A 13,828-nucleotide genomic window follows, 5' to 3' on the forward strand; every position below is an offset into this window, starting at 1 on the left:
TCAGCAAGCAAATATTAGGCTCACTTGGATACAGACTCCTTCCGCTATGAGTCTCCTGCCCTACGCAAGTCAGACACTGCTTGGCCTGGCAAGTGAGTTGGGAGCCAGAACTAGAATGTAAGCTTGTTGGGGTCAGGGAATGTGTCTGTTTACTGTTGTACTGTATATTGTACTTTCCCAAATGCTTATTACAGTGCTCTGCACACAATAAGCTTTCAATAAATACGATTAAATGAATGAGGCAGAAGACCGTCAAGCACCCCTGGGAGGCCCAGGGTGGCCTTTTCTTTCCCACTGCTTCCTTAGGCCTGGGATGGTCAGAGCAGTTCTTGAACGGGTTCTTTACAGGAAGCAGTGAGTCTACGCTACCACCACCCATCAGAAAATACCCTTCCAACCACTCCATCATATACATTAAAGTGCAAGAATTCTCCTTCTCAGCACATCCCCTAGGGCCCAGGGAACTCTGAGTCTGTTCCCAAGAACCTCCTGTGTGTTCACGAGTTACTGGATTGGGCCAAAAGGAGAGGCAACGGGCAAGAAACCCTTAAACCCCCAATGTAAAAACACTACCAACCTTAGTTACCTAGAGAGGCGAAAAATACGAGGTGAGGGGAGGGAAGATCCTGAACAAGGGAAAGAAGGCCGGGGAAAACAACCGCTATCTACCTCCATGTCAAACAGAAACTCCTGACCACTGGCTTTAGGGCACTCAAATGGCTCGCCCCTTCCTACCTTACCTTTCTGATCTCCTACAACCCAGCAAGCTCACCTTGATCCTCTAGCATCAAGCTCCTCACTGTACCCTGACCTCGACCAACTCACCTTGGACCTCTTGCCCAGGTCCTCCTCCTGGCCTCGAACTCCCTCCCACTTCATATCTGACAGGCCACTTCTCTCCCCACCCTCAAAGCCCTTACAGAGCCCTCATTTCTTCTCCCTCATTTCTTCCATTTGCCCTCCCTTCTGTGTGATCTTGGCACTTTGATCCATACCCCTTAAGCACTTGATATTTACCCACCCCCAGCCCCATGGCACCTTTGAACATACCCATTTCCCTCATCTGTAATTTATCTGAATGTCTGTCTCCCCCTCTAGACTGTAGGCAGGGATCACGTCTACCGATTCTGTTGTATTAATAATAATGTTGGTATTTGTTAAGCACTTACGATGTGCAGAGCACTGTTCTAAGCACTGGGGAAGATACAGGGTAATCAGATTGTCCCATGTGAGGCTCACAGTCTTAATCTCCATTTTACAGATGAGGTAACTGAGGCACAGAGAAGTGAAGTGACTTGCCCACAGTCACACAGCTGACAAGTAGCAGAGCTGGGATTTGAATCCATGACCTCTGACTCCCAAGCCCAGGCTCTTTCCACTGAGCCACGCTGCTTCTCTCCCGTGCATGCTTAGCACACACCATCAGTGCTCAATAAACCCCGCTGACGGACTGCTGGCTAACTGCTAATGCATCGCACTCACCTTACAATCGCTGATGCTGTTGTACACTTGGTTGAATTCTCGGTTGAAAGTGTGAGTGAGAAGCTGCAGGCACTGGAGGGGAAAAGCAGAAACAAAGGTGTTGCATGAGAGCCAGATAGTGAGTGAGCTCCCGGAAGCACGGAAGACAAAGAAGAGCAGGTTCCAAACACTGCCACTCAGAGAGGAGCTCGTGACCACCTTGAAAGGCCAGCTGATAGAGTAGAGTCAACCTTCGCTTTCGAAGACCCCAGTGACAGTGAAGTTCACCTCTGAGTTTGAGAGGGGCTGAAAGGGTCACTGTGGGACCCCATCCCCGGCCACAATGGGCACACAAAAGCTATTTTTCTCTCTTTTTATGGCATCTGTTAAGCATTTAATATGGCCAGGCACTGCTAATCAGGTTGGACACAGTCTGACGGGGGACTCATAGTCTTAATCCCCCTTTTCCAGATGAGGAAATAGATACAGAGAAGCTATGTAACTTACCCAAGGTCACACAGCAGACAAACAGCAAAGCCGTGACTAGAACCCAGGTCTTCTGACTCCCAGGCCCGTGCTCTTTCCACTAGGCCCCACTGCTTCTCTTTTGCCCCCTAGTCACTCTTTCCATGAGAATGTTTTGCTCCGGAGAGCTACTCCCTTCTGATGGCCATGCGCTGCACGCTGGTCTCCCCTCAGCAACTGATTCCCAATTTTTGGCTGTGGGGAGGGGGCAGTATTGTCTGAGGTTCCGTTTTCCCTGGCTGAGGCTTTGTTCATTCATTTTAGAATGTGACACACTCATGAGCAACCACCTTTCTGCGCTGAAGCTCGGAAGCACAGATCCAATGGTACACCTTGAATCGGACCTTTTTGCCATCAGCACGAACTGCAATAGGAAGAGAAGGGCAAAGTACCTATGGACGATTCAGCACTGCCCAGACTGAGTGCTCCCAACAGCTGAAGAAATTAGAGACCTAGATCTGGAGAGCACGAGGAGGAGGCCGCACCTACAGAGCCACCTGGTCTTGGCTAATGGCAAAACCACAATGACAGGCATTTTTAAAATGGTATTTTTATGTGTCAAACCCTGTTCTAAGCGCTGGAGTAGATACAAGTTTATCAGGTTGGACACAACCTGATCGTCTAAGTTGGATGGAGTAAGATTTCATCCTTGTTTCATAAGCAGAGAGAAGTAAAGTGACTTGCCCAAGGTCACACAGCAGGTAAGTGGCAGAGAGATGATTAGAAGAAGATTAGAAGAGGATTAGAGAAGCCGCGTGGCTCAGTGCCAAGAGCCTGGGCTTGGGAGTCAGAGGATGTGGGTTCTAGTCCTGACTCCGCCGCTTGTCAGCGGTGTGACCATGGGCAAGTCACTTAACTTCTCTGGGCCTCAGTTACCTCATGTGTAAAATGGGGATGAAGACTGTGATCTCTACTTGGGACAACCTGATTACCTTGCATCTACCCCGGAACACTGCTTGGCATATAGTAAGCACTTAACAAATACCAACGTTATTATTATTATAACCCAGATCCTGTAACCTCCAAGCCCATGCTCTTTCAAATTGGCTATGCTGCTTCAAGGTGGGCTTTTATTTTTTTAGAAGGCATTTGTTAAGTGCTTATAACAGTGTGTCAAGTACTGTTCTTAACGCTGGGCAGATTCAAGTAAATCAGGCCGGACAGAGTCCCTGCCCCACATAGAGCTCACAGTAGGAGGGAGAACAGGTACCAAATCCCCATTTTGCAGTTGAGGAAACTGAGGCTCAGAGAAGTGAAATAGCTTTCCCCAGGTCACAGAGCAGGCAAGTGGAGGAACGGGGACCAGAACCCAGGTCCTCCATCCGACTCCTGGGACCAGGCTTCATTCACTGGGCCATGCCGTATTTCCCCCTCTACACCCCCGGGGTGCCGATAAAGGTAGGTGTCGTAAGCGGGGATAGAGGCAGGCCCGGACCCGCACCTTGGTCGCCAGCTCTTTCTCCCGATCCACCAGGCTCTCGATGTCGGCCGAGTCGTAGCCGCTGCTCTCGCTGGGGGTGACGGCGCTCTCGAAGGTGGTGGTGGAGATCTGAGAGGAGATGCTGGTGGAGGTGCTCAGGGTCCCGCTGCTGAGGCTGGGGGACAGCGACTCACTCAAGGATTTGGGGACGCTGTCGCCGAGCTTCTCCCGCAGGAGCAGGAAGTGACGGGTCTTCTCCACCTGAAAAAGTCAGAGCCGGTGGGCTCAGCCCCGGAGGTCACTAGCAGCTGCTTGGCACATTGGGAGAGGAGCGACTAAAAGGGTCCAAACGAGCCAAGTTCTTCATCTGCCCAAACCTTTGCGACGTGGAAAAGGTGAGAGTGAAATAATCTGAGGGGTGGGGGAATAAGATACCGTATTGGACTCTCCCACGTGCCTAGTACAGTGCTCTGCACACAGTAAGCGCTCCATAAATACCACTGATGATTGACTGGGTTGGAGTTTCACTTGAAATGACACTCTCCACCTCTCCAAAGGCAGCCCGGATCCCGTCGACCCCCGCTGGGAAGCTCTCTCATGATCAGGGAAAACTGGCTAGGACAAACGGCCCTATGGGACCCCGGCAGCTTCCCGAACCCTCCCGTACCTCATGCAGCAGCTCCAGTTTCTCCAGTTCCCACTGATGCTCGAGAATCAGGCTGTCTCCTCGGGGTCGCCAGCCGGCCAGATTCTCCTCTCCCCGGACGTACGCTACCGAGGTGTCCAGCACTTTCCTTCTCCTCCTCTGCATGCCTGAGACCAAAGTGATGGGAAAACAAAGAAGGCAGAGCTAAGAACTCATCTCTCCCTGTTCTCTCATTGCTTCAACTCTCCCTGTTGGCTGATTTGCAATGTCATTGATTTTTCTTATACATTTGGACTGTATTCTCCAAGGAGCTACCTGGAAGCCCTCGGGGAAGCTGCAGACACTCGAGCCCACCCGTGGGTCACATCTTTTCTGCCTGCAACCTGTGTGGATGAACAAGACCTTCCCCCATTCATGACTATCTGCGATACTGCCTTTGGCCCTGGTCTCTTTCAACTGTTGCGAGTCTTGTTTAATCTAAGTCCTCCAGTTTTCCTCTGGGCTCCATATACAAGCACTAGTACTTACGAACGTATCTATGCCCTCCTTAGCACTCAAGTTTATGTGTCTGCTCACTTTATTCTGACCATTCTTCGTGTACGTATTTTTCTGTTTGTCTTTCCCGCTAGAGCATAAGCTCCTTGTGGGCAGGGAACACATCACTTCATTAATCTGTACTTGTTAAGAGACTAATGTGGTGCACCACTATCAATCAATGGCATTTATCGAGCACTTACTGTTTGCAAAGCACTGCAGTAAACGCTTGGGAGACTACAAAACAATGGATAGACACGATTCTGCCCTCAAGGAGTTTACAATCTAGCGGGATTCTACTAAACAGAAGAAAAGTGTTGAGGTGTTTCCACCTGTGGCAGGGCAAAGATTGAGGCAAAAGCACACTCCTAGAGACATTGAAATGGACAAAGAGATGCAATGAGACAGAATTGAGTTTATCTTCCTGTAAAGCTGCATTTTCCTCCTCACCCTTCCCTGCTCTCCATCCCCCACAGTACCGTCTCATGAGAAAACTCAAAGAATGAAAGATTGGTTTGTCTAATTTTTACATCTGTCTCAAGTGGACAATCTCCAGCACATTACCGTAATACACCCGCAAACACATGTGCAGGCCTCACCCGCCCAAACCCTACAACACCCTCACAAACACATGTGCAGACCCCACCCGACCCAAACCGTTGCAGCTCACCTGGGCTGCCTGTGTCTGACATTTTGCACAAGCTGAGTTCATAGATTCCAGTGACCCGGTTACTGTGTAGGAGGAAGCACCACAGGACATCCTTTATTTATTAAAATATTCAAATTAAAATGCAGTATCTCTCTCACCACACTCACATTACACCCATTCTGCAAAGATGACCTCTCCTCCCCTTCAACAACCGACAGGACTTTCTTGTTCATTCTGTGCCCCAGCGGGAGCAGGACTGGCATGGAACAGAAGATGAGTGGATCTTCACGGACAAGGCTCATCCGTTTCTCCAAATGGGAGACTCCAGCCCTGTTATCATCCATCATGTTCACAACTGCTCCTTTTCCACTCTCAACCCAATTTCATGCCCTCGCTCAGCTGGCAGCTGTTATCAAATCACCTTCCTGACCTGTAACTCCATGCCCACAGAGAATTAAAGTAGCAATGTGGTAGAGAAGAAGAAGCTTATCCTAGTGGAGAGAGCATGGGCCTGGGAGTCAGAAGGACTTGGGTTCCAATTCCGGCTCTGCCAATTGCTTGCTGTGTGACCTTGGGCAGGTCACTTCACTTGTCTCGGCTTCCTCAACTGTAAAAACGGGAATTCCATACCTGTTCTCCCTCCTACTTAGACCGTGAGCCCCAAAAGGGACGGGGACTGTGTCTGACCTAATTAACTCGTACCTACCCCAGCGCTTAGAACCGTGTTTGACACATAGTAAGCGCTTAACAAATACTCTAAAAAAAAAAGAAAGCATAAAATTATGTGATAAAACATTAAGTAAATCTCACGCGTCTGGGGACTTGGAGTAGCCACTGCCAAAGAGGTTACGCAGAGAGCGAGGGGGTGAGATCTTGGCATCGCGGGAATAGAAGACCATACAGACATCTTTGGTGATCACAGCTGGCTGGATGCAGTGATCAAGCTGAAAGAAAGTGGAAACACATTTCAAACCCAGTTTGCAGAACAGAAAAATGAAAAAGGAATACACACTAACTCTTCAGAGGACACACGATAGTTTTTTAAGGACACAGGTTAGCACTTCTGGAGTGAAAGACTCCTTAAAGATTAGAAGAGCAATTATCCTGTGGGAGATTAGCAACTGTCTTTGGACAGCCCCCGGACTAAATCTTTGTCAATCTGTCGGTCTAGCCTCAACCAGAGGGGGAAATCAGAGTAAAAGCAGTAATAGTGGCCAAGTAATTTATTGGTTAACAAAAGGCGCTCACCAGGATCCAGTGTAATCAGAGAAAAAGGCCAATTAAAAACAAAAAAAATTTTGGATGTAGTGGGGAAGGACTTAAAGAAATCAATAGAAAACTGTTCTTTAAACATCCTTACTGCAGTGGTGCAGAGGAGTCAGATTTCAGAAGAAACTAGGAGGTGTCCTATTTGCATCAACTGCTGGCTGCTTCCCATCCATCCAGGCCCTACTGCAAAACCCACTCACCTCTAGGTATGCGGACAGGGTCATGAAGATCTTCTCACCATACGGTGTCACTCTGTTCAGCAGGAGGGAATTATGCAGGGAACTATCCCAAACTGCCTCAAAACGATAGAAAGTCCTGCAGCAAGGACAAAAAGGTGGTATAATCGAAGGGAACATGAAAGTCACCTCCGCCCCAGGAGTGGCACCCCTTTCATTATCCTTGTTATAGTTTTCAAACACTTACTGAGCACCTTATAATATGATTCTGTACTATACGCTATGGCTTCGCCACCACACTGGAAATTCCCTCAACGCACTGAGTTTAGCAAATACCGAAAGAGAATTCTCATCTTCCGGGCTGTCGGAGGAGCTCGATATAGTTCTTTTTCAACTTAAGCTGGCTTTGCGTTAAACCTCCCACAGTCTGCTTCAAGAGAAAAAAAAAAGCTGAGATCGCCAGGAAGATGGAGGTGACGGTGTGGGTGGGTGGGAATGGACCCTTGAAAGGAAGAGGGAGACGGAGTGAGCATCCAGTTAAGCAAGAATGGGATTGGGAAACTTGATCTCAGAATCCCACAGGACCCGATTAACCTACAACCCAGCTATCCGGGATCTTAGAAAAGCCAAAGGAAGGTTTTCTGTTAAGTCAGTGGTTCCCATCAGAAATGTAAACTGGGGAGTTGGCTTGGGGAAGGAGTTGGGAAGGCAAGGATTGAAAGGTCAAACCGGTGAAAGGGCTGAGATCGGTCTCTAAAATCAGAGACCTTTGTTCCTACAGACGAGAAACATTTCAGTTTGGAACTATACAGCTCCAGATATGAGGCTTGGGGGACCCTATCCAGCCTGATGAAAGCCTGGAGAGCAGTTGGGGGGCACACCCCCACCAAGCCCTACTTATTCTCCTGATTGGCCCAAGGGGCTTCAGCGAGGAGAGGGGTGTGTAGTCCTGAGGGCTGCATAGGGTGTGAATGGTGGGCCCTGCGCTTGGCTGGATTTGTAGTCTGAAAGCCCAAACGGGCTCCCACACAAACAGTACGGTACCCCCTCTAGGACAGCACAGTAGAACCAAAGCTGCCATTTCCTGGGTGCTGTGGTCCTCCCTGTCATAAAGAGTCTGACACAGGAGAGGGAGAAGGAACCTCCTCCCCTCCCCGCTGCCCCAACCCCGACTCTGACCTTAGCCCAGCATGCTTTTCCTCAGCCCATCCTAGGCCACAAACCAGGTCTCGGCCCAAGTGGGCTCCAGAGAGCAATACCACACGATCATGTGTTAATTCTCCAGAGGACTATTTCTGCATTTTCAATACAGTGACTGTTTAATTCCATAAAAATGCAAGACTTGATCCCCATTTTACAGATGAGGTAACTGAGGCACAGAGAAGTTAATTGACTTGCCCACAGTCACACAGCTGACAAGTGGCCGAGCTGGGATTTGAACTCATGACCTCTGACTCCAAAGCCCGTGTTCTTTCCACTGAGCCGTGAAATTCTGCACAAAATCTGACAGATAAATAACAGGGCTCCATCCCCAGCATGGTTCAGCAGGCAGGGTAAACGGAGACTTTCCAAAAGGAGGGGTGGAGAGGGAAGGTAGTTTGTGTTGAACTCATCTGCAGCACCCCAGGGTCAGCGTCCTGAAGCATCCTGCCTGACGTTTTTCTCTTCCCTTCCTCAAGCCCACAAAGAAGGCCACATATAGGGGCATCTGGCTCAGCCAGCTCTCTGCAGACACCGTAGTCTTGCCTCTTCCCACTGGGAGAATCTCCTACAGCGTCTCTCTTGCCCCAGCCTTGCTGTCCTTATCAAGTTTCCTGCTTCACATAGAGCAAGCCCCACCCTCCTTCCCGACACTCCCAGGCTCCCTTCCAAACAACTCCTGCAGAGTAGGGGGTCTCGACACTTCCCGCTTCACTCTGAAGCTGCTTCTCCATTTTAAGTGCTTCTGGGGAAGAGCGCCAAGACTCCGCGGGCCAGTGGAGGGAAAGATGTGGCAGTGAGCGTGAGGGTAGAAAAAACACGGCAAAGAAACCAAGCACGGCAGCTTTGGTGGAACTGCTTAAAACAAAGACAGACAAGACAATAGAAAGTAGACACAACAAAGCTGCCCCTAACATGGCTAATTATAATGTCCCATTCAACCCCTGGGAACTTTGGGAGTCTCCAAAGCTTTGAAGGAACACTAGTATCTGGGCTACCAAGCAACCAGAACTTCGACTCAAAACTGCCTGTACCAACCCCAGCACTTAGTAGAGTGCCTGGCACATAGTATGTGCTTAACAAATACCACAATTATTATTATTATTATTATTATTATTGTTATTATTAACTGGTCCATGCTGGTTTCATTTTTGCTACGAGAATGTTTCAGCAGGCTCTTTGCTTAACAGGCCAGACACGGAACTGGCAGCCACAAATCAAAATCTGCGGAGCTGACTTGAACTTGATGATCAACAATAGTCAAAGGAGGGAAAGCACTGGTACATTACTAGCCCTTTTACAGCATGTCCTAATGGATAAAGGATGGGCCTGGGAGTCAGAAGGTCCTAGATTCTAATCCTGACTCCACCACTTGTCTGCTGTATGACCTGGGGCAAGTCACTTAACTTCTCTGGGCTTCAGTTACCCCATCTGTAAAATGGGGATTAAGACTCTAAGCCAGATGGGGGAAAGGGACCATGCCAAACCTGACTAGCTTATATCTACCCCAATGCTTAGTACAGTGCCTGGCACAAAGTAAACACTTAAAGAATACCATAAAAAAAAAACCCCAAAACCCCCACTGTCTTAATCCTCCTGTTACCTTCCTGCTTTCTGTTTCTTCTCTCTGCAGTTACTTCATTCTGTTATCTAGATCATTTTTCTAAAAAAGACCCAGTGCACATCTCCCCTCACCCTCAAAACCTCTAGTGGTTGTCCCATCTCCACATTGAACGGAAATTCTTAATCGCTGATTTTAAGGCACTTAATCAGCTTGCCCCCTCCTATCTTACCTTACACATCTACTACTACCCAACCTTGTGCACTTTGTTCCTCTAACACCAACCTACTCACCATACCTCGAAGTCATCTGTTTTGCCACTCACCCCTTGCTCACATCCTCTCTCTAGCCTGAACCTCCCTCCCCCTTCATATTTGATAGACCGCCACACTTCGCATCTTCAAAGGCCTACTAAAATCATATCTTCTCCAAACGACTTTCCCTGACTAACCCCTCATTTCCCCACATTATCTGCCATCCTTGCTGGGTCTTCTATGCACTTGGGTGTGTTCTTCTTAAACACTTTGATAATGACCCCTGCCTCACTGCACTTATGTATGTATCCTTATACTTTGCCATTTCCCCTACCTGTAACTTCTTTTAAAGCCTGTCTCCCTCTAGCCTGTAAGCACTTCATGGGATCGTGCTTATCAACTCTACTGCACTGTATTCTCTTAAGCACTTAATCCAGTGCTCTGTACACACTAAATGCTCAGTAAATACATCATTTGATTGATTAAAGTTCAAATTCTCCTTTCCATTGGACTTGAGATTGGGTGAAAATCACAAGGACCTATAAATCCCTCCTCCTGACTTCTAAAACCCATCTCGGGTTGGGGCTGCTGGCACGTTTCTACTAACCTGAGGCTAAAACCAAAGGCCCTCTTGTTGCCTTGTTTATTTTACTGTTTACAAAGTTCCATAGGTTCCCTTTACCCACACAAATGCTTCCTAGCTGTGCACACGTTTGGTGGCCAATGGAAGTCTCAGATGAAGCGAGAATTTCCATTCTCTCCCAGAAGGTCCCCTCCCTCACATTTGTTTTTTCCTGTTTGTGTCCCAACAGACAAAAATAGGGTCTAGGACAGGGGCTGTGGGTATTTTTGACACTAGTCAACATTATTATTAATAATAATAATAATTGTGATATTTAAGTGCTTATTATGTGCTGAGCACTGTTCTAAGCACTGGGGTGGATGGATATAAGGTAACTAGGTTGACCCATGTGGGGCTCACAGTCTTAATTCCCATTTTACAAATGAGGTAACTGAGGCCCAGAGAAGTGAAGTAGCTTGCCCAAAATAGAATGTCAACTCCTTGTGGGCAGAGGAATGTGTCTGCTTATTGTTCTACTTTCCTCTCCCAAGCGCTTACTACAGTGCTCTGCACACAGTAAGCACTCAATATACAACTGAATGACTGAATGAAACCTGCTGCTTCCCTGGCCAGGGCAGGCGAAAACTACCCTGTTCAAAGAGTTACAGGCTGTTCACGAGTGGGAACACCCTCTAAAGAGTCCCTGAGATGTGTGTGGGAATGGGTGATTGACAAAGACCCTCAGCTGCTGCCCCAAGATAAAAACTCTGCAGCTGCCCACAGATAGAAGCTTGCCACCTGTTGCAGTTTACCAAACTGAATAAGCTTCTCACCAGGAGTTCCTCTGGGCTTTCCCTCTAGTCTGGATGTAGAGATGGGAAAAGACATTTCACTTCGATAACTGGGATCCTGTCCTGCTTCAGAGAAGTTCAGTGGGTAGATAAGGCAGAGCAGCCCAGAGAGACAGTGAGAAAAGTGTCATCGAAATCACCCAAGGAGGCTCTGCTCTGCCCTCATCTCCAGTTAAACCGCCCCTCCCCAGCTCAATCCAGGACCAGATGAAACCAAGTGAACAAATCATGATTCAGGGCAACGGGCCTCTCTAGCTTTCAGCACAGAAGGCAGCAAAAAAGCAGAAGGGAAGGGAGTGTGGTGGGAGGACCAAAGACCTGGGGCGGGGAACAAGAAGGGTTTCAGGGTAGACATGGTGAGAGGTGCCCTGGGGACCCAGAACGGGATCCTTAAGGAAGTCCAAGACGAGACAGCTCAGTCAGTAAGTCAATCGTATTTCTTGAGCGCTTACTGTACACAGAGCACTGGAGTAACTGCTTGGGAGAGTACAATATAATAGACACATTCCCTGCTCCCAAGAAGCTTACAGTCCAGCGGGAGCCTACAGATACGTATTTAAGTGCTGTGGGGCTGGGAGGGGGGAGATGAATAAAGGGAGCACGTCAGGGGGATGCAAAAGGGAGTGGAAGAAAAAGAAAAGAGGGCTTAGGGCCTTTTGGAGGAAATATGCCCTCAGTAAGGCTTTTAAGTTGGGGGGAGAGTAATTTTCTGATATGAAAAGGGAAGGTGTTCCAGGCCAGAGGCAGGATGTGGGCGAGAGGTTGGCAGAGAGATAGATGATATGGATGTACAGTGAGAAGTTTAGCATTAGAGGACAGAAGTATGAGGGCTGGGTTGAAGTAGAAGAGGGGTGAGGTAAGGTAGGAGGGAGCAAGGTGATTGAGTGTTTTAAAGCCGATGGTGAGGAGTTTGATGTGGAGGTGGATGGGCAATCCCTAGAGGCTCTTGAGGAGTGGGGAAACTTGGCCTGACAGGTAAATTTGGCCCCGGGAATGAGGGAGATTTATTCTCAAGATCTCACATGCTGACCTGGGCATGGATGCCACAGTCCCTTGGGACCGTGGAGCAAACGTCTAATGGCAGTGAAAATGAGGATGTGCAAGGCCCTGGAACAGCTGAGGGGCTTGTACGGGGAGAGGTTTGGCCGGGAAGCTAAAAAAGGCAATTGCGGCAACACAAGGGAAACATAAAGCACTCTGCTCAACAAGAACTTATATGAGCAAAAGAAGCAAATGGAAAATACCTAGGCATATCCTTATCAAGAAAGAGCCTGTAAAAACATAAAAGAGCTTTTGTTAGTGCAGCCATAAGCCAGAGAGGAGGACAGCAGAGGAGCAAAGGCAAAAACCAAACAGGAAGAAAAGACGACACAATCAGAAAACAATTGTGCAGACAGCACACGCACACACAAAACTCCCCAAATGCACAGAAATGATGGTCGCAGGAGTTCTACTCCTGAGACTTTGTTAGGCCACACAACGTGTCTTAGGTTACCTCTCTGAGGTACAAACTAAAACCTCTGTCTTTCCTCAGACCTTTCCCTGGTGGCCTCTGCCTCGGTTTCACGCGGCAAGGGCGTTGGTGCAGGTGGTGAGAGAGCCAGGTAGAAACCCCAAAATAGGACCCACAGAAAAGCTCGACTGAGATCCTCACGATCCTATTCCAGCACGGGGACAGGAGGAAAGCCCCTCCCAGTGTGGATTACACAGCCAGACTAATCTGCGGTTCTGTAGAGTAGCTCTCTCCTCTCTGGATTATACTGCAACCAGAGGAAAAGTCGGCTGAATTTTTAACAGGTTTTATCATCAAATCCCCGCCTGACCTGTTGTGGGTGGTGCTTGGCCAGGAATTCCCCAGGGTGCTTGGCTTCTGGAAAGGTCAGTGCTAGCAGCATTTCAAGCAGGCACACCCCTTCCCTCTACGTTCTGCTTGGCTCCTTGGGGAAATCGAGGCGATGAGTCGGTGGAAAATCCCTGCCAAACCACCACTGTAGATGTCTGCCAGCAGAGGGTGATAGACATTCAGCAAACACAAGCTTCCCCAGAAAAGGCCCCCGGAATAGTTTCCACATTGCAAGGGCTAGGATTGCTGGACCTGAAACAGATTTGCCCTTCCTCCACTTCGCCCTTGCTTCATCTAGTCATGCATTCTCAAGGAGGCTGTTCCCCTTTTCGAAGCTCTGCCCCTGATTTTTGAGTGAGGGACGAGACGGGGCACCGGTAAGGGAGGACACGGCCAGTCAGCACAAAGGAGATCTATTAAAAGCAGCACAGTGCTGGGAAGGCTGACAGCCGGAAAGGGGCAGCACTTTTCCCAGTTGCTGGCCCCGACAGGAGAGATTATCTGAAAATAGATCTCCTGAGTGCAACCCAATTCTATCTGCTCATCGTCAAAGAAAATTCCAAAGGAGTTAAATGGGCCCCAATCTCTCTCCAATGGAGAAATAGTTCCTGCAATCTTCCTGACACTTGTTTTCTTCTTCTTTACACCCACCTAGACTGAGAGTAGGCCCAGTGGGGGGACGGGGTGGGGGAGGAGAGAGAGAAAAAGAGAGAGAGAAAGGGAGAGGGAGAAAGAGAGAGAGAGAGGAAGAAAGAGAGGACAGTGAGAGAGAGACATAAGAGTGCTTTCAGTCCAAATTAAAACACTGACCCTCCTATTTCCAGCTTCTGCAATATGATAAAGCCTTTCTCCAGAAGCCTCCCTCTCTCAGTGTCCC

General features: G+C 48.6%; 1 protein-coding gene across 7 annotated transcripts in view; it reads right to left on the minus strand.

Moving 5' to 3' along the window:
* The window catches only part of KIF1B (kinesin family member 1B), a 165,872-nt gene that overhangs the window by 9,031 nt on the left and 143,013 nt on the right, over positions 1-13,828 (minus strand). For all 7 annotated transcript variants that reach the window (XM_029065666.2, XM_029065663.2, XM_029065665.2 and 4 more), the window contains 6 exons: positions 6,705-6,819; positions 6,046-6,179; positions 5,257-5,318; positions 4,074-4,219; positions 3,428-3,667; positions 1,483-1,554 (listed from right to left, as the gene is read on the minus strand). In XM_029065666.2, coding sequence (XP_028921499.1) covers positions 1,483-1,554; positions 3,428-3,667; positions 4,074-4,219; positions 5,257-5,318; positions 6,046-6,179; positions 6,705-6,819 — 769 coding nt within the window. The remainder of the gene's footprint in view (positions 1-1,482; positions 1,555-3,427; positions 3,668-4,073; positions 4,220-5,256; positions 5,319-6,045; positions 6,180-6,704; positions 6,820-13,828) is intronic.

Source organism: Ornithorhynchus anatinus, chromosome 5, assembly GCF_004115215.2.
Source record: "Ornithorhynchus anatinus isolate Pmale09 chromosome 5, mOrnAna1.pri.v4, whole genome shotgun sequence".
NCBI lineage: Eukaryota > Metazoa > Chordata > Mammalia > Monotremata > Ornithorhynchidae > Ornithorhynchus > Ornithorhynchus anatinus.